Below are 22,864 nucleotides of genomic sequence, written 5' to 3'. Positions count from 1 at the left end.
TCATTGGGAAACTGGGCATTTGCATTTCCTATAGATGTTTTAAATTTTATAAACGTATTAAAATTAAGGCGTTTTCGTTTCACTACCTTAATTCCAAAACTTTATTTTCGATATAATTCCTCTTGGGTGTATTAAGTTAATGTACAAAATGATTGGAAATTTGTTCAAAATTTTTATTTTATTATTTAAAATATCATTAATAAATAAGGGGGATTGTGTGACATCTTGTTTTATTCCAATTTTTAAATAGGATCACCTCTGGCTCTATTTATTTATTCTCATAAATATCTGCGAGACGCAATCCAGTTCTTCACCTTCCCCGAAGGTCCGCTACCTGTCCTTCTTATTCTTTAAGAATACACACGTGGTTTTGTTCATATTTAGGAAACCCTTTAGGGAAAATCTTATGTTTCGTTTCTCTAACCGTATGTCATCTCGTATTCGTTCAATGCTATAGAAAATTTATCAAATGTCTATAGAATCCACCAACATTTTAAACTAAAATAAGTCAAGTTCGTTTCCATAGAACTATCTTTAGACTATTGGATATAGAATTCTAAAAAGATGGTTAATTTTTAAGATTTATTTTGAACAGACTGTTTTTAGATAAGCTAAGTGTGCGTCAATTTTACAAGAAATCTGTTTTTCTGTCAGATTGGGTAAGTATTTTTGCCGTTTGGAAATCAGGGGCTTGACGTATTTGTAAGGTAGTATGTCAGGCCTCTTTTTATTTGTTTTTGGGAACCTTTAGAAATATTTTGATCACTTTTTTATTTTCTATAGCTGGAAAAATGTTTTGTTTCTTCTATAAACTTATAAAGTTACCCCCCCCCCCAAATCACTAATCCTTAATTTTCTGAGCCCCCTTTCTTAGGATTTGTGGGCCCGTTTCCAGCTATTCCTCGATAGCTATTCCTCGAACTTTTGCCCCCTTAAACAAATTGTGTTTCAAAGCAATTTCACTAGTGGTAAAAAAAACTAAAAATATAAATTCACTGTTTAACAATATCAAATATCTGACATATAGCTTCAGAAAAATAATTCGGGCATATAGCTTCAGAAAAGTAAAATAATTGTACAACAATATCAAATATCTAGAATAGAGCTTCAGAAAAGTAAATTAACTGTATAAAAATATAAAATATCTGGAATAAAGCCTCAGAAAAGTAAATTAATAGTAAATAAATATCAATTATATGAAATATAGCTTCAGAAAAGTAAGTTTATTGTATAAAAATATTATATATCTGGCACATAGCTTCAGAACAGTAAACTTATTGCATGACAATATAAAATATATGGCATATAGCTTCAGAAAAGTAAATTTATTGTATAACAATATCAAATATCTAGAATAGAGCTTCAGAAAAGTAAATTAACTGTATAAAAATATAAAATATCTGGAATAAAGCCTCAGAAAAGTAAATTAATAGTAAATAAATATCAATTATATGAAATATAGCTTCAGAAAAGTAAGTTTATTGTATAAAAATATTATATATCTGGCACATAGCTTCAGAACAGTAAACTTATTGCATGACAATATAAAATATATGGCATATAGCTTCAGAAAAGTAAATTTATTGTATAACAATATCAAATATCTGAATTATAAAAAAAATTAATTTTTGATTTTTAATTTTTGAAGTAGTAAATTGATAAAATATAAAATTCAATGCAAGAGACATGATACTTCATGACTAATTTTTGGTAGTCAATTAAATAACTATTACTTTTAAGGTCGATTAAACTAATTATTAATCTTGAACCTCATATTTTAGGTTTTTGAAGTAATTTCGAAGTCAAAATTCTACGTGAAACTTCTTGGAGACAAATGTGAACTAAACTTTTGGTTCTTTTAGTGCGTGTTGAAGACCGGATTTGGTACCTTTTAAAAGAACGAGAATTAAAAAAAGGATGACGAAGAACTAGCTCATCGTCGGTCATTTGTGATTTTTTGAGGTTAGTTAAATGTAAACAAAAAAAGGTAATACCTCGGAGGACATCAAAGTGTTCATTTGTTCGACAGAGCCACGGAACTTGACGAGCTTCGCAAATTTCATATATAGTCCAAGAAATATAAACTCAAGATGGATACCCAACAAAGGAATATATTTGTAGCGTCGTGTATCTGCTTTCTTGCAGGTAAGCAATTATTAATTTGTTAAAACTGCGCAAGAAACATTTAAATAAATAAAAAAATATTTATTGAAAATATAAATTTATTCTTCAATAATCCTCGTAATCTAATTATGGTCGATTGAAAGTTTTATTGGTCAGGCGAAACCAAGGTTTAGCCTTGACGACAGTGTTGTAGAAACAGTTCTTAGTAAAGAGGTTAAGCATTCGACGTTAGTAATGCCTTGAATTCCACTGTGCACTGCAGACGCGCTACGAAACAACTAGCATTCGCAATCATTTTCGCAAAAATTTCTTTAAAATTTATAGAAACTTGTGTAATTTTAGGTTTATAAAAGCATTATGAAAAATAATCGAATGTTCTTTATAATCTATAAAAATTTAAGAAATTTTTGTTTTATCAAATATAATGTCAGCCCTTAAAATGTTTCTTCAGTAATTATATAGAAATCTTGTCCTATTTTTTTGAAAAAAATCAACGTTTATGTATAATATATGGAATGATTACCAATTTTGATTAAGTAAACTACCATAGCAGCCATTAAAAATGTTCTATAGACGTTCTATAGAAGTGTATAGAAAAATAATCCAGAATTTTACTTCTATAAATTTCGAACTATATTTTTTATGAATATATATCGAGCTTTTAGAAAATATTAAACAATTTTTTATAGTTTCCTATAAAAACAGATTACTTTATATAATCTAAAAAAAAACCTTGTAGTAAAAATATACAAACATTTTGACGAAGAGAGCTTTGTTTAAACTTTCTATTATTTTTTTGTTCACTTGGTACATTTAGTGTATTTCCAAAATTTTATTTACTTGCTAATGGCTTATAATCGTGATATACAGAGATTCAAAAGACATTGGTTTTTCAGGGATTTTCATCACTGTTGAATCAGCTTCTATACCACATTCCAACGAAACAGCCACTCATGACGTCACTAAAGGTAACATTACTTTAATTTATGGGGGAACCACTAATTGACCCTTATTTAAATAAAATCTGTTATTAACTTGATAATAAAAATGCCTTATTTATACTTCGCGAGAATGACTTTGTTGAGATGATTTTTAGATTTCGAAAAGCAAGCTCCTTCCCCCCTAAAAATTTAAAACCGACCGGCATATAAATATAAATAAATACAATTAAACCTAAAATAAAAAAAATTAATTGTAATTGAACAACTTCATCGTACTTTGGCGACTAACGTCGTTATGAGGACCTGCAGAAAAATATTTATTTAGAAGTTATTTAATTTATCGTCCAATCCAGGATGAGTCCACCGCATCAAGGCTCAAAATTTTTATTGCGCTATTGATAAAACATATTTAAGCGAAGAACTGCTAATATCAAATCAGCGTTTCCAGTTCGTGAAAATCAAATTATCGTACCAAGGCAATAAAATTATCAAGTTCAGAACGACATTATCATGCACCTAAAAATTGGTTGTAAATGGTACGAGCTATTAGTAAGTTTTTAAATTTCTTCAAATTTTTTAGGGTTTAGCTTTATTATCCCTTTTCATTATGGGCTTATCTACTTATTCGCCAATTTTATCATCCTTTACAATGCAGTCCATAGGTGGTTCCATTTAACTTAACATTACGTATTTACTAATCTCCACCACTCTCCCCCTATTCGGCTTTCCGTTGCTATGCAACTCGTTTTGAAATTTTTAATATTTAGGCTTAGTTTCTCTAATCGGTGCTATAGTCGCAAGCCAGATTTCCCGCACGGTACTGACGAGTCCCAAATAGGACGAAACCGGTCTACCGTTGGATTTTCTGGCTATTTCATTTTATTTAATTTAATTCAATTATTCACTCGACGATCTATTTGGTCCGAGTTTCGCGTTTTTGTTTGCTCGAAGACCTATCGGTACGAGCTATTAGTAAGTTTTTAAATACTTCAAATTTGTTTAGGGTTTAGCTTTATTATCCCTTTTCATTATGGACTTATCTACTTATTTGCCAATTTTATCATCCATTAAAATGTTGGTCGAGTTGTCAAAATTACAATTTTTTAATAAAGTTCAGCCTGTTGAAAAAATCAGGACTAAAACATTAATAGTTTTAGTTAAAAACGCTTTCAGTGCCAATTCGTAAAATATTATACATAATCTCAAGCTTAGGCTTATTTATAGGGCCAGATTTACAAATTTTTTGCCCTAGGCAATAATGAAAATGGCGCTCTTCAAATTTATATGAAAAACACACAGAAGGAAATTTTCTACCCCAGGCCCAGAAATTTGCGGCCCTTAGAATTGTGCCACCTTAGGCGCTTGCGTAGCGTGCCTAATGGTAAATCCAGTACTGCTGATTTATCAAAATTATTCTTAGCCCAAAAACTATCTTGAAATTATCGCCTTGTACGATAATTGTACGATAATTATCGTACGTCTGGCAACGTTGGCCCGGTAAGAAAATCCATATATGACGATCTTCGCCTCATACAATTTTTTCCTAACAAACGTTTTTGCTTATAAACAAAACCATTCGTTTTTTAATAGTGTGATTTAAGTAAAGCGTGAAATTTATCCTGCTTTTTACGGTGTAGAAATTGAAGAAGAGCCTTGCTGGTATGGAAAGATCGCGTACCGCCACGGAAGTCCAGTCAACAGTTCGGATTTCTGCCAACCATGCATCTGCTTCCGAGGCAATATCATGTGCAACGTCATCAAATGTCCGGGAAAGCCTTCTTCGGACTGCGTCGTCGCGGAACTCTACAACGGCTGTTGCCCAATCTACGAATGCCGTGAGTGGCTCATTCTTAACAACAGGATTGAGAATTGTAACTCCTTCTAGTGTTAATTGTTTGTCCCAAAGACAGGACAGTATTGGCCCGCTAACATCTGCTTCATTAGAGTTTTGTTATTCATTACAGAATGTTTTATAGCTTTTAACTTTTACAAAGAATTATCTTTATTAGGGGTTTTCCACATATCTTCGGTTTCTCCTTTCGATAAAAACTTGAGGTCTGCTCGTGTGGCATAAAGGGCTTGTCTCCACCCTCCTACCCCTGCCACTGGTATTTGCTTTTACAAGTCACAAGTTGGTGGTGCCTAGGTATTAGCTTAGCTGATTATTATTTTTATTATTATTTCTATTGTTAACCATTTCGCCCCATATACGAGCAAATTAATGAAATTTTTATTGATTTTCTTCACTACTATTTTAAAATATTTTTACCAAAACAGCTATTACTTTTTTGTTCTATTCTGAAGTTTGAAATGAACTATGTTATTGCAGCTAAAATAAAACCACAAGAAACTACCTTTAAAATTAAAGAGAATGGCACAAATTCAAACAAAGACGAAATAAATGAAGTCAAAGGTAGATAAAAAATGTTTCATTAAAATAATTTAATTTTAAATTTCGATGTTATTTTTTGTTACCCAGCGTGCGAGGCTGCTGGAGGGACCTATGAGGTGGACGAAGTTATTCCCTCTCATTCCGGTCGATGTTTGCAGTGCCGTTGCGTGATTAGCGGAATCGTACGCTGTTTTCCATTACCTTGCACCGAAGAAGAAATACAACCCTTGTACTACCACAGCACCCTCTTCTTTTAGGAACAATGGCTATGTTGCGACTATCGTGGGCATCATGTTCACTTCAATCGCGGCGGATGTAGTTAGTCTAAGGGAACCAATGAGATGCCGGGCTGATTGTTTTTTTAGGGTTAAGGAGGTAACTGTTAGATCACGAAGTAATTGTTAATAACCCCTTAAAATCATCTCAACATGGTCATTCTTCAGTTGAAATAATACACTTTTAAAAAACCTTGAAATATTTCGAGAAGTTCAAGTTATAATTTTTTCAGAACAATCTATATAACTTCTGTAGACATATTAAGTCGAAGCCTTTCTTTTGAAAAGGTAATTGGACAATCCAAAGAGATAAAAAATTTACAGACCAATATTTAAAATTATATACAGCTCTAAAAGCACAGTATTTCATTAGAAAATTGGATTTTTTTATTTAGTGGTAGTGTGTGTTAAATGACGGTTTTTGATGTTTGACTTTAATAACATTTTATTTATTTATTACATATATATTTTGTACGTGTTTGCTTGTAGTTTTAGTCGTAAAATAAATGATTAATTATCGTATAAAATTAAAAGTTTAAAGGTGTTTTACTCCTTACAAATTAAATAATAGCACTGCCAAAAACGAGGACGAAACAACGTTGGTCTAGAAATTTAAATAAACCATTGGTCTAGAAATGTAAATCCACTGTTGGTCAAGAAATTTAAATCCACCGTTGGTCTACAAGTGTAAATCAACGCTTGTACTAGAAGTGTAAGTCAACGCTTGGGCTAGAAATTTATATCAACCGTTGACCTGGAAAATTATTTCAACCGTTGGGCTGGAAATTGAGAACAATCGCTGGTCTGGAGATTTAAAGCAACCGTTGATATAGAAATCGAGAACCATCGTTAGTCTGGAGATTTAAAGCCACCGTTGATCTGGAAATTGAGAACCATCGTTAGTCTGGAGATTGAAAGCCACCGTTGATCTGAAAATCGAGAACCATCGTTAGTCTGGAGATTTAAAGCCACCGTTGATCTGGAAATTGAGAACCATCGTTAGTCTGGAGATTTAAAGCCACCGTTGATCTGGAAATCGAGAACCATCGTTAGTTTGGAGATTTAAAGCCACCGTTGATCTGGAAATTGAGAACCATCGTTAGTCTGGAGATTTAAAGCAACCGTTCTCCAAAACGTTTGAAATTATAGTGACACGAGTTTCGCAAAACGAAACAAGTAGTGGAGTTGTGGAAAATATGGGATACATTACGTAAAATTTAATTTAGAATTTATAGTTAACTTCATCTCTCTTATAGCTAATTATTCATTTTCGCCACTTGCAGTGCCCGGGTGTATCGTAAGTTGACTACAGCTTACGTGTTAATTTCAAATATATCAAAATGTTCGGCGCTGGTGGATACTTTTGGACAATTAACATATCATGGAAGATTATGTATGGTTGACTTTAAAATCATTAGAGATTTCTAGGCATTTTCAGATCATTGGACATTTTGGATCATTTATGAATTTCACGGGAGGTTTTTAGGCATTTTTTAATATCGTGGTAGATTTTCTTATAGATTTTACATATGTATAAATATTTTACAATAGGAAATCCTTAAAATTCTTGCAAACAAACTAATCTGATGGAAATTAGGAGGATATATCACCGTTTAAATGGTGAATGAATCCAGGGTTAAAAAAACCATCAGTGTGGTTGTCCTTTTAAGCACTAAGAAACGACCAATAGATAGAAACGTTATCTGATTTGTATAATCGTGATTTCTACCACTGATACAACAATGTCAAGGACTGTAAAGTTTCGTTCTGCGTAGTGCGTACGACCAATGGAGCCCCATAGTTCGCAGTCACGACAGAATCGCATAAACTACTTTTACCCGCTCTTGAAAAAGATTGTTCGAAGAACGCAGGACGGCGTATGATTACACAAGCTGTTTTTCGTTTCTTCGTTATTGAACTAAAAGTCATTACTATATTTGAATTACGTAAAAAATCATCAAGAAGAGAGCAAACCTGACTGCAAATGTTATATCAAAAAGGCTGCATTCAAATTCGAAAATTATGTTAATTTCGTGATCGCGCTGTCGTCTAGATCGGATCTGCGAATGACTTCTCGAAAGTGTATTCCGATGAACTCGCGTCGATGGAAATGTTTTTACAGTTTGCTTTTGCTTTTCGTATTCAGCTACCATCCAACGCAAGGTAAGTTTTAAATTATTTTAGAATTTCCTTTTATGACGAAGTTTTGGCTTCTCCTTTATATGGCATTGGTACAATGACCTTTGTCTTCTTTAATTATAATTCCACTACGACCATTTAATTTTTGTATTTAAAGTCGTTAAAGTAAGTTTCTTCTAATAAAGTTCTGATAATTTTTGAATAATTGATTATAGAGTATTAATATCGTATTCTATTTAATTAAGTCTTAAACCAAGTATTAGAAAAATTTACAATGTTTAGCTTAAAAGTATTAAGCCAAACTCTTAGCTGTCGAGCTGGTAGAGGCTAGAGCTGGTAACACTTTTCGGTCATCTGCGGGTCACTGATATTTTACTATTATCTGCACAAAACTAGACCTGAATCCAGGGCCGGCTCAAGTAATTTTTTTCACCTGGGCAAGGGGGATTTTTGGCGCCCCTGTTATTTTGAAACTAAATTAAACTACCCCCCACCCCGTAAAAAAACATTACCATGTCCTTGTTATAAATTTACGGTTTTCATAACAATAAATAATCCCTTTTATCACTTTCTAAATACTTTGTGTAAACATATTTATAGCACAGTCAAGTTGTATTGGAACCCGGAAAAAAATGGGTACAAGCAACTATCAACGGTTTTGGGTTCTAAATGGTCTCCTTATCATTTAAAAAAATTATACCACTTTATGTGAAGGGGAACATGTCTAAAAATGGCTGCCATTTTGTCTATTTTTAGTTTTTTGACGTTCTTGCGTGAACGATACCACATAGGCCTATAGTTCCTTTGGCAAAGTTGTTCAGACCATAATTGTCTATCGTGTCATATCTCATTTGTTAACATAGCATGAGCGCAACCTGGTGGGCATAGATTGAACATGTGTAACATAACCGAAATCTACAACTTTTTAGTTTTTTTTTGACGTCCTTGCGTGAACGATACTATATTGGCCAATACCTCCTATAGAAAAGTTATCAAGAAACACATTTGCTATCTTTTGATATATTATTTGTTAAAATAGCGTAAGCGCCTCCTGGTGGGAAAGGTCCCTATCAACCATTCACAGCTTTTCAATCGTATTATTTGTACTAACACAACTACAGAAGATTTAAAGGAATGTTTCAAATACGTACTGGCTTCATTCCCTCCCTAAATTTTGTTGATGGGTACTTGAGAAAAACCACCAAGTCTAATCTTTTAAAGGAACTAGATAAACTTGAAACTCCAACTAATTCGGTCATACACAATATTAATAACATCTATGTGATTAATGGAGGGCATTTACTATACAAAGTTGTTTGGCACCGACCTTCAACTTACTCCAATATTGTAGAACAGTACATTCACTACTTAAAATATCACCACGGATCAAATAATTCGAATATTACAGTAGTATTTGACGGCTATGATTTAGAACACAGAAGTACGAAGTCGAAAGAACACCTAAAGAGGGCCAAAAATATTCCAGATATAGTTATTAAACCAGAACTGTTTTGCTCAGTACCTCAAAGTGATTTTCTCTCAAACTTGAACAACAAAAGGGCACTCGTAAAATAACTCACTACGGAATTGGTGAAGGCTAAAATTAATGTCACTCACGCTCCCTCTAACGCAGATACTGTAGTAATAACAACTTCGTTGGGACTGAAACGAAGAAATAACCACGTATTTATTGTTGCTGACGACACGGATATAATGGTTTTGCTAATATATTATTGTAAAAAAAAAAGGATTTTTTATGATAAGACCTGGAAAAAATTCCAAACCTGACAAAATTACAGATATCCACAGTTTGAAGACGAAACTAAAAGATAGAGCTGAAATTCTGCCTTTTATCCATGCCTTTTCGGGTTGCGATACTACGTCTTCATTTTATAAAAAAGGAAAGAATAAAGTCCTTAAACTTTTCGTGTATAATCCAAGTTTAATTCAAAATGCCAAATTCTTCAACATAAGAAACTCAGATCGTCAAGAGCTTATGAAAGCTGGAGAGGAAATTATTTTAAAACTTTACGGTGCAAATGCTAGAACTAAAACTCTTCACGAACATAGATTTCTTACGTACAACAACTTCGCTTCGAAGCATCTTTTGAATTAGCCTCGCTTCCTCCCACGACGCAAGCTGCAAAAAATCATATCGAAAGGGTATACTACCAAACCCAAGAATGGCTAGGGGAAAGTTTGGAACCCGAATTTTGGGGTTGGAAAATAAATAATAACGTTTTGGAACCTATTCGTTCCGAAGTAGCTCCAGCTCCGGAAAGGATTTTACATCTTATATTTTGTGGATGTAAAGTTAGTAACTGTAAAGCTTGTTCTTGTCGAAAATATGGCATAAACTGTTCGGCCATGTGCGGTGAATGCAACGGAATCGCCTGTCTCAACTCTTATAAAGAAAATGATTAACCGAATGAAGACGTGTCCGATTGTGAAGAATTATAAGAAACGAAAATATATTTTATATTTATGTTAAAAAATAGTTACTTAAACTTATATAAAATTTTACAACTGCGCATAATACTAAAATGCATAAATAAAATAATGTTATTATGAATAAAAAGTATTAATCATTTATGCTACTAAATCCCAGACGAAAATGGACCTTACCTCCATATTTGCCCACCAGGAGGCGCTTACGCTATTTTAACAAATAATATATCAAACGATAGCAAATGTGTTTCTGGACAACTTTGCTATAGGAGGTATTGGCTAATATAGTATCGTTCACGCAAGAATGTCAAAAAAAACTAAAAAAAGGGTAGATTACGGTTGTTACACAATGTTCAGTCTATGCCCACCAGGTGGCGCTCATGCTATGGTAACAAATGAGATATGACACGATAGACAATTATTGTCTGCACAACTTTGCCAAAGGAACTATAGGCCTATGTAGTATCGTTCACGCAAGAACGTCAAAAAACTAAAAATAGACAAAATGGCAGCCATTTTTAGACATGTTCCCCTTCGCATAAAGTGGTATAATTTTTTTTAAATGATAAGGAGACCATTTAGAACCCAAAACTGTTGAGAGTTGCTTTTACCCATTTTTATCCGGGTTCCAATACAACTTGACTGTGCTATAAATATGTTTACACAAAGTATTTAGAAAGTGATAAAAGGGATTATTTATTGTTATGAAAACCGTAAATTTATAACAAGGACACGGTAATGTTTTTTTACGGGGGGGGGGGGGTAGTTTAATTTAGTTTCAAAATAACAGGGGCGCCAAAAATCCATCTTGCCCGGGTGAAAAAAATTACTTGAGCCGTCCCCCCTCGTCCAATAAGTCGTATTCCGCCCGGGTCAACGCCTTACTTGAAAAGCTGTCCCAGTGTGTCTCTGATATCCTAGTAGTTGGCGATTTCTACTTTAAATCCATAGACTGGGATCTGTTACAAACCCCTTTAACTCTCGATTCGAAGTTCTTGTGCACTGTGCTCTCGTGCAACTACACGCAGCACGTTCTTAGTGCTACCAGAACTACGTTTTCCTGTGAAAGCATTCTCGACTTAGCGCTCTCGTCTCCCGCAGGGGTAGTTGGCGACGGTATACACAGGCCAGGTCTCGGCGACGTGATACACAGCCCAGGTCTCGGGGACCACGACTTATTTCAATTCACTCTGCCGGCTCTCCCCTCACCACCTAGACTGCCCCCCCCCCGCACCTGATTAGCGATACTGAAGCTATCTCCGCTTGCCTCTCCGGTGGCGGACATGATTGCTTGCTCGCTCTCCACGGCCACACTCCCCCAGGACTGGAAGCGCACCAATATAACGCCGATTCCTAAAGGTTGCTGAGCACGTTGTCACCTCCTCCGTCACAACCCACTTGGAGCTCCATAATGCTATTACTCCAGCCCAGCACGGCTTCCGCTGCGGGTACAGTACCGAAAGCCAGCTCCTCTCCAGCGTGGACGCTTGGTGAACCGGTCTGGAGACCGCCCCCCAAGTGGATGTGGTCTTCCTAGACTTCAGAAAGCCATTTGACACGATGCCTCATAACCCTTTTTTTTTCGAAACTAGATAGCTACGGTTTACGCGACCCCACTCTACGGTGGCTAGCCTCCTACCTGGGGGGGCATGAGTTCCGTGTAGTCCTTCCTGGTGCCGGGTCAGATTGGTATCCCGTCACTTCAGTCTACCACAGAGCCCAGTACTTTGCCCTCTTCTCTTCACAATTTGTGTCAATGACGTAGGCTCTGGTGTATTCTCTCGTTTGTCCATTTACGCCAACGACGTCGCCCTGTCTCGAGCAATTTGCTGCCCTGGCGATCACGTCACCCTGCAGCTGGACCTCGACCAAATCATGCTCTGGAGCTGCCACTGGAAGCTGAAACTAAACTCCAAAAAATGAAAAGTGCTAAGCCTTCACCGCCCAGGGTTTAAACCCACCTCCTTCGGGTACCAAGTTGAAGGCACGGCCATCGATCACGTTCAAGAGTTCAAGTATCTCAGTGTTACTTTAACTGCCACGCTCTCCTGGGATGTCCACGTTTTTATGACGGTCTATAGGGCCCACCGAGCTCTCGGCTTCCTTAGCCGAACCCTCCACGGCTATTCCTTTCCCACGAAAGCGTCAGCCGTGTGGTCCCCTCACACCACGGCGAAAACCCACAAACTCGAAATGGTTCAACGAAAGGCCGTCCGTTTTGCCACATCGGTCGGGTACTCGTGGGACATCAGTATCTCACAAGTACTTAAGAATCTTAACTGGCGCACTCTCGCGTCGCGTCGCCGCATCAAACGTCTTGTGGCGATAAACTCCATCATCCATAAAGCGAATGTGGCGATAAACTCCATCATCCATAAAGCGAATGTGGCCATAAACTCCATCATCCATTAAGCGAATGTGGCGATAAACTCCATCATCCATAAAGCGAATGTGGCGCTTTCACCAATCGCGCATACAATATCATCGTGGATGCGAGCCCCCCGTGGTTTGAAAACCGGCCAATCCTATGTTATTCCCTATCTTTGGAACTAGCCATCGAAAATGGTTTAAATGCATTTTAGTAGATTGAATGCCGGTTCATAAGAGCCTAAAAAACAAAAAGAATTCTTGAAGATGGCCTGCTAGTTTATTTATCATAAAGCTGGATAAACGACAACGAAATAGCAAGCAAGTACATTAAAGTACTGTATTCCTTTCGGCTTCCTTCTATTGTTGTAGTATCGCCCAATCACTTTTTCTTCTTCATATTATATACTCTGGTTTATAACGAAAATACCAGGAAAATGCCTTATCCGTCAAAGTAAATAGTAGAGAAAAAACGTTCGTCGATGATGTTGGACATTTTCGTTGGGAAAGCGATTTGTATTTCTAATTAGCTAAGGATTTTTCAAATTATGCTATGCTTACATTAAATTTTTAATAAACAAATCCAATTCTTGGTAAACCAAAAGGCGCGCAACTAAATTTCGGCGCCCCTCTCAAACTGGCGCCCCGGGCAGTTTCCCGGGTTGCCCGGCCCTTCAGCCACCCCTGCCTGAATCTCATTACACAATCCAGTGTGTTCCAAACTGGGGTTCCAGAAGTACCACTGGATTCATTTGAAAAGATATTTTAAGTGGTAAAAGCCTGTTAACAGAATCTTCATGTTTAGTCTAACCACGTAGCGTAAACATTAACCTAAATAGACGATTTACGTTGCAGCGGATTTTGGAAGCTCATGTATAGAATTGGGGAAGCAGACGATAATTAACAGGGTAACGGGATTAAAAAAAAACGTTTGGGCACCACTAAATTAATAAACTAAAAAACCAAGGAAACATTAGAAGCACTGGAGCTATCTATAATAAATTTGTTTTTGTGGTGTATAAGTCAAATAAATTAAATTAAACCTTTCTAATGTATATTTTTACTTTAATAACTTTATTTGAGAAATAGAAATAAAATATATAGTTAAATAGATTGATAGAATCTGTTCTTTTTAAAATTTGGTTGAATGGGTCATATCTGCCATCTGTGGGCCACTAATAGTATTACTTTTAAGAACAGTACAAATTATTTTATTATACATAATTTAACATATTTAAAAAAGTGTATTAATATTTAATATTGTTCTATAATTAAAATTTAATGAAATAATACATAAACATATTAAATATTTTATACATTTAGAATGCAATGAATATATAAATTTTGATTTTTATTGTAAATGTTATTTATATTAACCATTTCATCGTGAACAATTTTTAATTTATTATAAATGTAACTATTATTAATATCTTCTAAACTTGAATAAACTATATTCCAAATCAATGTCACCTAAATTACAAATGTGGTCCTCATTTATGAATAATACACATCCGCAGTGATTAGATGGCGCTATTTGTCGGTCGTGGCGCAATTTTTAAACAAAAGTACGCTCATGAATTCAAAAGGTCTAAGATTTTACGAACTAATGTACTAAGTAAAAATCAGTGCGTTAGTTTACATAGAAAAATGATGCTCTTTCTTTTAAATATTTACTATCCCCACGATTAATAGTACTAAACCCACATAACAATACCAAGCAGTAACTCCCAACACAATTGCTATTCCCACCATTAAAACCAACACAATTACTTTATTATAAAAACCACAACAACTAACCCATTATTACCACCCCACGATTGCTACTACCAAACTAACTACTCCAACAATTACCCGAGGGGTAAGACACTCTGCGAACTCGGTGTACACTGTCGTACCTTTGACAGTACTAAATGGAACTCACGAACTCTTGAAAATATGAACCTTTAACAGTGCTAAATGCACGAACTCGGTGTACAGATTATCTGAGACTGTCTTACCCCTCGCAATTACCATCTCCTTTATTGCTATCCCTTATAGTACTACCCCTAATTATTTTCCCAATAAGTACTAGCCCCACAATAACTAGCCGTAAAATGTCCAAACATTTTATCCTTTTTTAAATGTAGGTGAAACATCAACGGAGTTCGTATCCAAATGCAGTTTGCAAGAAGGACATCCATCAAACAGGACCAAACGGCAGATAAGTTTGTCGAAGGACCCTCACGTCAACGCATGGCGGAAAATATATTTCTTTTCGGTTCGACTGTCCAAGGCTATGGGCAACAACGGTCTGGTGTGGAACATGAACGAGATGGCCAGACAGGGCATGGGCCAAGTTAAGAGAGCGTACACTTACGGCTATTACCGATCCAGAGGAAGGGGGTGCGGGTGCGGTTGCGGAGGAGGAGGTGGTGGCGGTGGTGGTTACGGGGGCTACCCGATGACTTACGCCATGCAACCCATTTACTACTACATGCCAACTGCCGCAACCGGACAGCAACAAGTTATACCAGTAGACGGTATAAACGGTTTCACGGGTGACTTCGGAAATGCTCTAAGTAACCAGGATTTGTTAAACTCGTTGATTGAGATTATCAATGAGGCCTTAGGTCAGACCTACACCTATTATTACCAAAACGACGGTGGAGACAACGGAGGTGCAGACAGTGGAGGTGGAGACAATGGAGGTTTAGATAATGGAGGTGGAGACTACCCTGATAACGGCGATCAACCGGCTGACGCTGGTGGAGAACCGGAACCTTCGTAATAATTTATGATTTTGCAATAGTAATGAAAAGGGGCTTTCAGATAATTTGTTCAGAAAGTATCACAAAATTTGGACTAAATTGAAATGGACACTGTCGAAAATGTATATCCTCGTTTAGAGTTTGTATGGTTTGCATTATTTTCTGCTATAAGTCTGAAGATTGGTTTTCACTTAGGTTAAAAACGCTCTGATACCAAAATGTATTAAATGTATCAGGTTTTCCAAAAAAATATGTAGTATTTAGATTTAGGGAGAATGACAATTTTGACACGATTTTTTGATTAGCTTCTATTCTGCCTCATTTTCAAATAGTAAACTCGATCCCCTAAATAAAATAAAAACTAGCCCAGTATTTCATTGGTTCCCTGAAACTGACGTCATCCGACGCACGCTGATGACGTATTTCCTTCCCTCAACTCCTCCAAGGGAATTCAGGTAAAAAGGTACAATAATTTTTAATAGCAGTAAAAATGTGCAAAGATAAAAATGTAAAAACAAAAGTAAAAATGTACATTCATCCTACGAGGAACTTTTTGACGTAATTCTGGACAAGTGTGATGCTAATCCATTTTCGATAACGGTCGATTTCGAAAAGGCTGTTCATCAGGCAATTAACAACGTGTTTGGAGAAGGAAAGATCCGGGGCTGTTTTTAACGTTTAGCGCAATGTACTTGGCGGAAGATTCAATCTCTTGACTTAAGCACCAAAATCATCACTTGCGGTCAATTGGACGCACTAGCGCTTCTACCTGAAGATGACGAAGTAATGCAGTAGCTTAAGAGCATCGTAGAACCTGGTGCTGAGAGTCTTGTGGAATACTTTGACAATACTTAGGTTTCTGAACAGCTACGAAAAAGCAACACGTCTAAATATCTAAATAATAATTTTAATTTTTATAACATATATTTGAATGAAACGATTTTATTTTTTATTTGTACCTTTTAACCTCTACGGTGTACATTATTACCGTGTACATTTTTACCTGGTAAATAATGTACATGTACATTTTTACAGTCCAAACTAACCATTCTAAAATCGGCCATTTGTGTCTTTAAAGGTAAAAGGTAATACTTCTTTTGTGTGGATTAATTCTACTTCAAGTAAACCGCTGTAAATTAGTATTTATCCTCCAGCGCTTAAGATAAATTAACTGTGTCACTTTAAATTATTAGATTTAAAATAATTAAGACACACCATCCTGAGATCAAAAATAGCCTCTATTCATGACGTATTATCTCTTTACCTTTGATTTTATCTGCCGGTACTAGAAAACGCTTTAGCACAGTGACCTTCCAATTTAAGAACCTCACAAATTACCTATTGTTTATTCAACCACGAGAGGCAAAGTCAATATATAGTTTAAAAAAAGGGCTTGTTTAAGCATTCTGAAAAATAAGTATGTATTGTAGTAATTGATAAAAATGTATTCAGAATACAAACCAAAATTACAAACATAAATGTTTTGGGCTTAATGTGTTTATAATTTATTCAAATAATAAGGTTTCATAGAAAAGATAAAATTTACAATAAATTTAAAATTATTCTCACCACTCTGAATGCAAACTACTTCGGCAAATTGACAATTTCTATTTCAATTATTCTATTTATTTGGATTTAAAGCTATAATGCTTAACATGTACGTAAATTGTTAAATATTTTTAAGGCTCGTGTGATCAAATTTGATATTTTAAAAATCACCATTACCAGGTTGAGATCCATAATTTCAAGGTCAGCATTTACATTCCAAAAAATGGAATATTGGGCACCCATTATTTAGTAATTTCTGCATGAAGTTATTATCCTCAATTTTATGAAATCTCTCAAAGGCTTAAATAACTTTTAAAATTTCTGTCCTATGTAAGTTCTAACCACGGCAAAAATAAATGAACTAAAAATATTACAAAAGCAGGCTATATGTAAATTAAATAATTGTAAATTTTCTGTATAAAGTTTGTTATTAAATTATTCCTTACAGTTTAAGTTACGCTTTGTATAATATTTTCATTATTCAAAAACATGCTACCACTAAACTAGGTAAAACAAATTGTAACTAGTGAAATTTGCTAAAAATTACATATTAAAAAATTTCGCCTTTTTTCAAGATTGGACGGATTTCAAATGTCAACTAGTAGGTGTAACCGTAAAGTAACCATTCAGAAAGAAAAAGCGACCTGCAGTTTCCGTACCAGGAATCTATTGATTACTTAAGAACAAAGACTTTTTAAAGAACAGGGGATGCTGAGGGGGTCGCACTTTTTTCTCAGAACAGAATTGTTTTTAAGAATAGTGTTAAATAAATCAATTTTATACGAAAGAGTGGGTGAACTAGAATTTTGAATTTGAATTTCAAAATAAAATTGGTAAGCCTTAAGTTTTTCGATTGTATATTCGACGCGTATAGTTCGAATCTGCGCGCTGCGGCCGGATTTTAAACATTAGAAATCCTAAGAGATACTTAGGGTTGATCACTCCTAGTAATCGGTGTAAAAACCTCCTAACATATGTTATTATTAATTTGTGAATTACGTCTGCTATTTACGTAAAGATATTTTTACCATCTATAACCATTATTTTGCTTTTCAGGAAAGTCTTTTGTACGATAAGATATGAATTACCCCATACTATTGTAATGTGCACCTGTTGCCCATGAGTGGAGACTGGAGAGCTCTACTATATTAGAACACCCCCAAATTATTTTACATAATTCAAATCAAATATTTAATCTTCTAATCTACTTATTCGCGAATTTTATCATCCAAATAAAATATTTAGCTTTGCCTGTTCAAAAATTAAATCATGATTTGACTGAAGCTTAGGACCCGTATATTTGCCAAACGTTAGGGATCCGAGACGAGGTTAGGGCAAGGAGAAAGGGGCCATAATGAAGCTTTATCCTAAGGGCCAAGGTTGTGGTAATCCGCCACTGCCGTCGAGTCTTGGAAACCAATTGCACCAGTTGTTTGAATAATGTAAAAGTTTTTAAATTTTTCGTAGCCTGACAACTATTATTATTTGTTACACATGATTAGATATCTAAAGTTTTTGAAATATGAGATATATAATAAATAGCAGTTGATTTATTACAATTTAAGGTATTGTTAGCTCATTCCACTATAAAAATCGGCGGTATTGTGTTTATAAAACGTTTGTTCTGAGTATGTAACGAGGTTAATACAATTTAGGTTCCATTTTAAGACAATAATTTGGAAATTGCTATCCTCTCTCAAGTGGTTCTGCTTAATTGATCAGTATAATTGCCTTTACTTTATCACATGAAACATAATCACTCATAAATATGCCAAAAGGGCATTTTCTTTAACGAAACATTGTTCTCGGGATATGACGATTATAGAAACGAAACGGAAATTTATTTAGTTTATTTTGAAAACGCTGGCACGGAAATTTATGGATTAGCTTGTGCCACGAGATTTCCAATTTACGGTCTACTTATTTTGAAGTTTTGAATAGTTGTATACTTAAGGTCTTATTCGGGCCTATGCTATTCTTGCCATTTTGACTTTATCTTGAAGTTAGTTTTGCGGTAAATCAATTCAATTTCGATTTTTTGATTACCCAACAAGACCTCTTTCTTTAGATACAGTGGCTTAGCCAGGATTTCGGTTCGGGGGTAAACTTTACCGTTGTGCCCCTTTTACACGACACTGTTGTAAATTCGATCATATTAATTAATTGCTGAAAGTAATTATGAAATTGTTAGTTGACGAAATAAAAATAATATTTATAATAAAATGATTTTATTGTACTGATAAAGAGTGACATGCAATATTGTCTATACAAAATATTCGAAGCGAAAGTTTTTATCATACATACCATAAAAAATTACTGAGTCATAATAACTTCAAAACAACAAAATTCGTTCCATATTTTAAGAAAAATGTATTTTTACTTCCCGTAAAAAATTTAAAAATTGTATTAACATTTAAATTTAATTATAACTATTACTAAAGTTGTTTTCTTTATAACAACTTGAACAATTACTTTTAATTATTTACCGTACAACTTTATTCTTAATAAAACCTCATTCGTTAGCTTAGGATAAAACCAAAGACTATATAACTGCTGAAATAGACGTTAGCCGTTGTTTTTTGCGTCGCTATGTTTAGTCATTCGTCAGAGTTATAGAGACCCAACATTTAGTTAACGCTTTCAATGTGTAGCTACTCTGCTTTCATATACCATACAAATGTTGTAAGACTTTTCAGAAGGCACTAGCTTACAGGTACGAGATCTAAATTATCTAATTTATTGGTCTATCTAAGAGTTACCTTTTTCATAGTCTTTGGTTGAGTTTAACTTGGTTTTTATGAAATTCTTTAAATTGATATTCAAACCAATATTTTATTCGAAATTTCATCAAATTCTTCTCTTGAATTACTAAACTTCTAAAAGTTTATTAATGATATTGAACTAAATTTAATCGCATTAAAGATAATAAAACACTTTCTAAACAACACTCATTCTGAATAACAACAAATACTATTTTATTGCATTGTAATTAAATTCCTATTTTAAAAATAAAATCAGGAATGTACACAATCTAATTTACAAAAGTCGATTTTTAAGTACTCATTTTTTCGAAGATACATTTTAGTTTTTATAACTTCGATGTCTCTACACAATGAAAAAAAAATGCCCGTAACAGATTTGGAACTTTTGTGACTTTATGCTGTATGTATTTAATAAACGTTATTGATTCGCTGAAATTTCAAATGATCATTGCCAATAAACACTTTAAAACCCTGCGTGTGGGTTTAAAGATAATCTGAGGTATATTTTGTTGGATTTAGTAAACCCGTTTGCAAAATAATGGGGGAAGATGTCGAGGGGCCAACCACTTCCCAAATATCCATCGACCGATTAAGGGCATTTTAAACCAACTACAGCCTTTGGTAATGCCAATTCAGTTACTTAATCCCTTGAGTACAGTTAAAGCAACAGGCTTGTACTACGGGAAGTGATCAGCCTCTCAATAGATCTATATATACTGTTCCGCATTGCGCTCAATATTTAAATAACGAAACCGAAAGATACTGTACCGTGAAGTAAACCAACTGTGTTGAATGCATTCGGAAATTCTAGTGCAATTTTAACTCGTGGAAGGGACCAGGCAGTTTTATAAATTCAATACTCAAAGTTATGGCAAGTTTGGGAACCCCACTAACTAATCATACTACAATACAATGGAAATAAAAAATATTTATTTCGTTCGTCTATTTTGGGATGTTAATTTATTGATTGCGTCTAATAAACTGCCGATAAACCCAACAGTGGAACAAGCTATCTGCAATTAAAATGTCTACAGCCTGAAATTGGTTAAGGTGTCGTTCCTAACCACTTGAATCAGGCGGAAAGGGAAATACATGGTTTAACATAGTGATGCGATTTACAAATATTGGAAAATATGAACTACAATGAAATAAACTTAACATCGTGGCCTAAAACCAAATAAGCAGACATTTCATGTTGCTAGTTTCTGGAATTTTCCAATGATTCTGTGATTCATTATTGTTACGCGATCTTCAGAGAAAATTCAGTATATAGCGAACTGTTTAATTTCTTTCTTATAAATTCTAAGGGCTTTCGGTTAAAAAAACTAAACTTCGTTAACGAAAGTGTAAGTCTTGTTTTAACTGAAGTTGTTGCAATCCGAAGGAACTAGAAACCAAATTACAACTCTTTCTTTAGAGGTTTATCATTCGATTTTATATTAACCAAGAACCCCTAAACTGAAAAAAATAATTCATTAACATTAATTTTTCAAAACAAAACCTGTTTTAAAAACTTCTCTTTGAAAAAAAAAACATTTACCAGAATGATTCGCTCATACATTATCTGTTACAATAAAAGATTCTTGCAATGACATATGAATTAAATTAAATTAAATTGAGTGTGTTAATTTTCAGAATTGATAGGGAAGCGAAGTGAGCTATTGGGTGTTTACGGATTCATTTTAAAATTTTTGGCACTGCATTTTCATTTGGGATTATAACAAATATTTTAATATATATTTTAGGGAAATAACGTAACAATGCTAGCTATGAATTTATGGCAGTTTTTTGTTTATGGCTCAATCTATTTTAAAAAGGTTTTTCGCGTAATTGACTTTTAAATCAGCGCATTTTTAATATAAATTTATTTCATTCATTGCTTCAATCGCGTTGTTTAAGTACACAACGCCAAATTGAATGTAAAAATAGCCGTTACATATAAAAGCTATAAATGCTTAAAAAGTAAAACAAAGCTAAAAATTTCATAAATTGAATGTATATTATATGGCTACAAAATTTGCCTACAGTATCAAGACTACTTATCGAACGTGATAAGTCAAAACCAAACATTGTAACGTCTGTTAAAAACGTCACTAAAAATAATTATGCAGCCATGTTCGAAGCTTGACTTAATGAAACTCAATCGTTTTTCATATCAGAGACATTTGACGGTCATCTTGTGTATCACGCATTGCGAAAATGGGAATAACATTCCCTTTAATTCCAATCATTTTTTCGCAACAAAATTCAACTGGAACTTTTTCTAAAATGTCTCTGCCATAAACCTATTTACAAAATTAGTCTGATTGGGAGTTATCATTGACTACGAGGAATGATTAAGCAAGAATATGATCCTAGATAAGGTGTTGCGGATCAATATGGACTGCCGTTCTCCACCTTATTAATTCGCCAGAGCCCAGACAGTTTCTTTTCCGTGAGCAGACGAGAAAGAAACATTATTTGCACGCGAAGAGTATCTTTTATCAACTCACGACGTTGCAACTTATAGGAAAGGGCAGCTATTCTATTTAACTATTCCTAGTAATCAGTGTGACTTCCTCATCTTACGTGCTAGTTCTCCGCGCTACAAAATCAACGTAAAAATATCTTTTCTTGAAAATAAATGGCAAAATTATAGATTCAAAAATTCATCGTTAACGAAATTCGGTCGAATTCATTTATACAACAATTTGCGGATAAAAATAAAAATAAATTTGAAAAATTCATTTCTGTAGCAAAAAGGAAACAAAGTTAACATTCGCTTTCATTCACACGTTTTAAAAACATTCTATTTCGGTTCTTAAAATATATCCTCAATTTCATTGACACACCACAAGTACAAATGTTTCGCTCTTAAGTCCATTCAAATTCATTCGATTAAAAATTAATTTCTACAATTCAGATTTTCATTTATTGCTTAGCACCTTCGACAGTATTATAAAATTAACAGAAAATCTGCTCACCAAGTTTCGAAATTATATAATATAAATTTAAAGTCACCGATACTGAGCAAGTAATTTAGAATAAACACAATTCACTGATACTGAGCAAGTAATTTAGAATAAGCACAATTCACTAATACTAAGCAAGGAATTTAGAATTCACACAATTCACTTACACT

The 22,864-nt window shown here is 34.3% G+C and overlaps 1 protein-coding gene across 1 annotated transcript; it reads left to right on the top strand.

The window, feature by feature from the left end:
* Positions 1-7,618: 7,618 nt before the first annotated feature.
* On the top strand, positions 7,619-15,531 carry LOC149957618 (uncharacterized). Its single transcript, XM_090164858.1, has 2 exons — positions 7,619-7,895; positions 14,813-15,531. The coding sequence occupies exons 1-2, from the start codon at positions 7,799-7,801 to the stop codon at positions 15,451-15,453; spliced, it is 738 nt and encodes a 245-aa protein (XP_090020984.1). The 5' UTR covers positions 7,619-7,798; the 3' UTR covers positions 15,454-15,531.
* Positions 15,532-22,864: the final 7,333 nt, after the last annotated feature.

This window comes from Leiobunum rupestre, chromosome 2 (genome assembly GCF_980474605.1).
Source record: "Leiobunum rupestre chromosome 2, qqLeiRupe1.1.hap1, whole genome shotgun sequence".
Lineage (NCBI taxonomy): Eukaryota > Metazoa > Arthropoda > Arachnida > Opiliones > Sclerosomatidae > Leiobunum > Leiobunum rupestre.
This window is presented reverse-complemented; position numbering and strand designations above follow the sequence as displayed.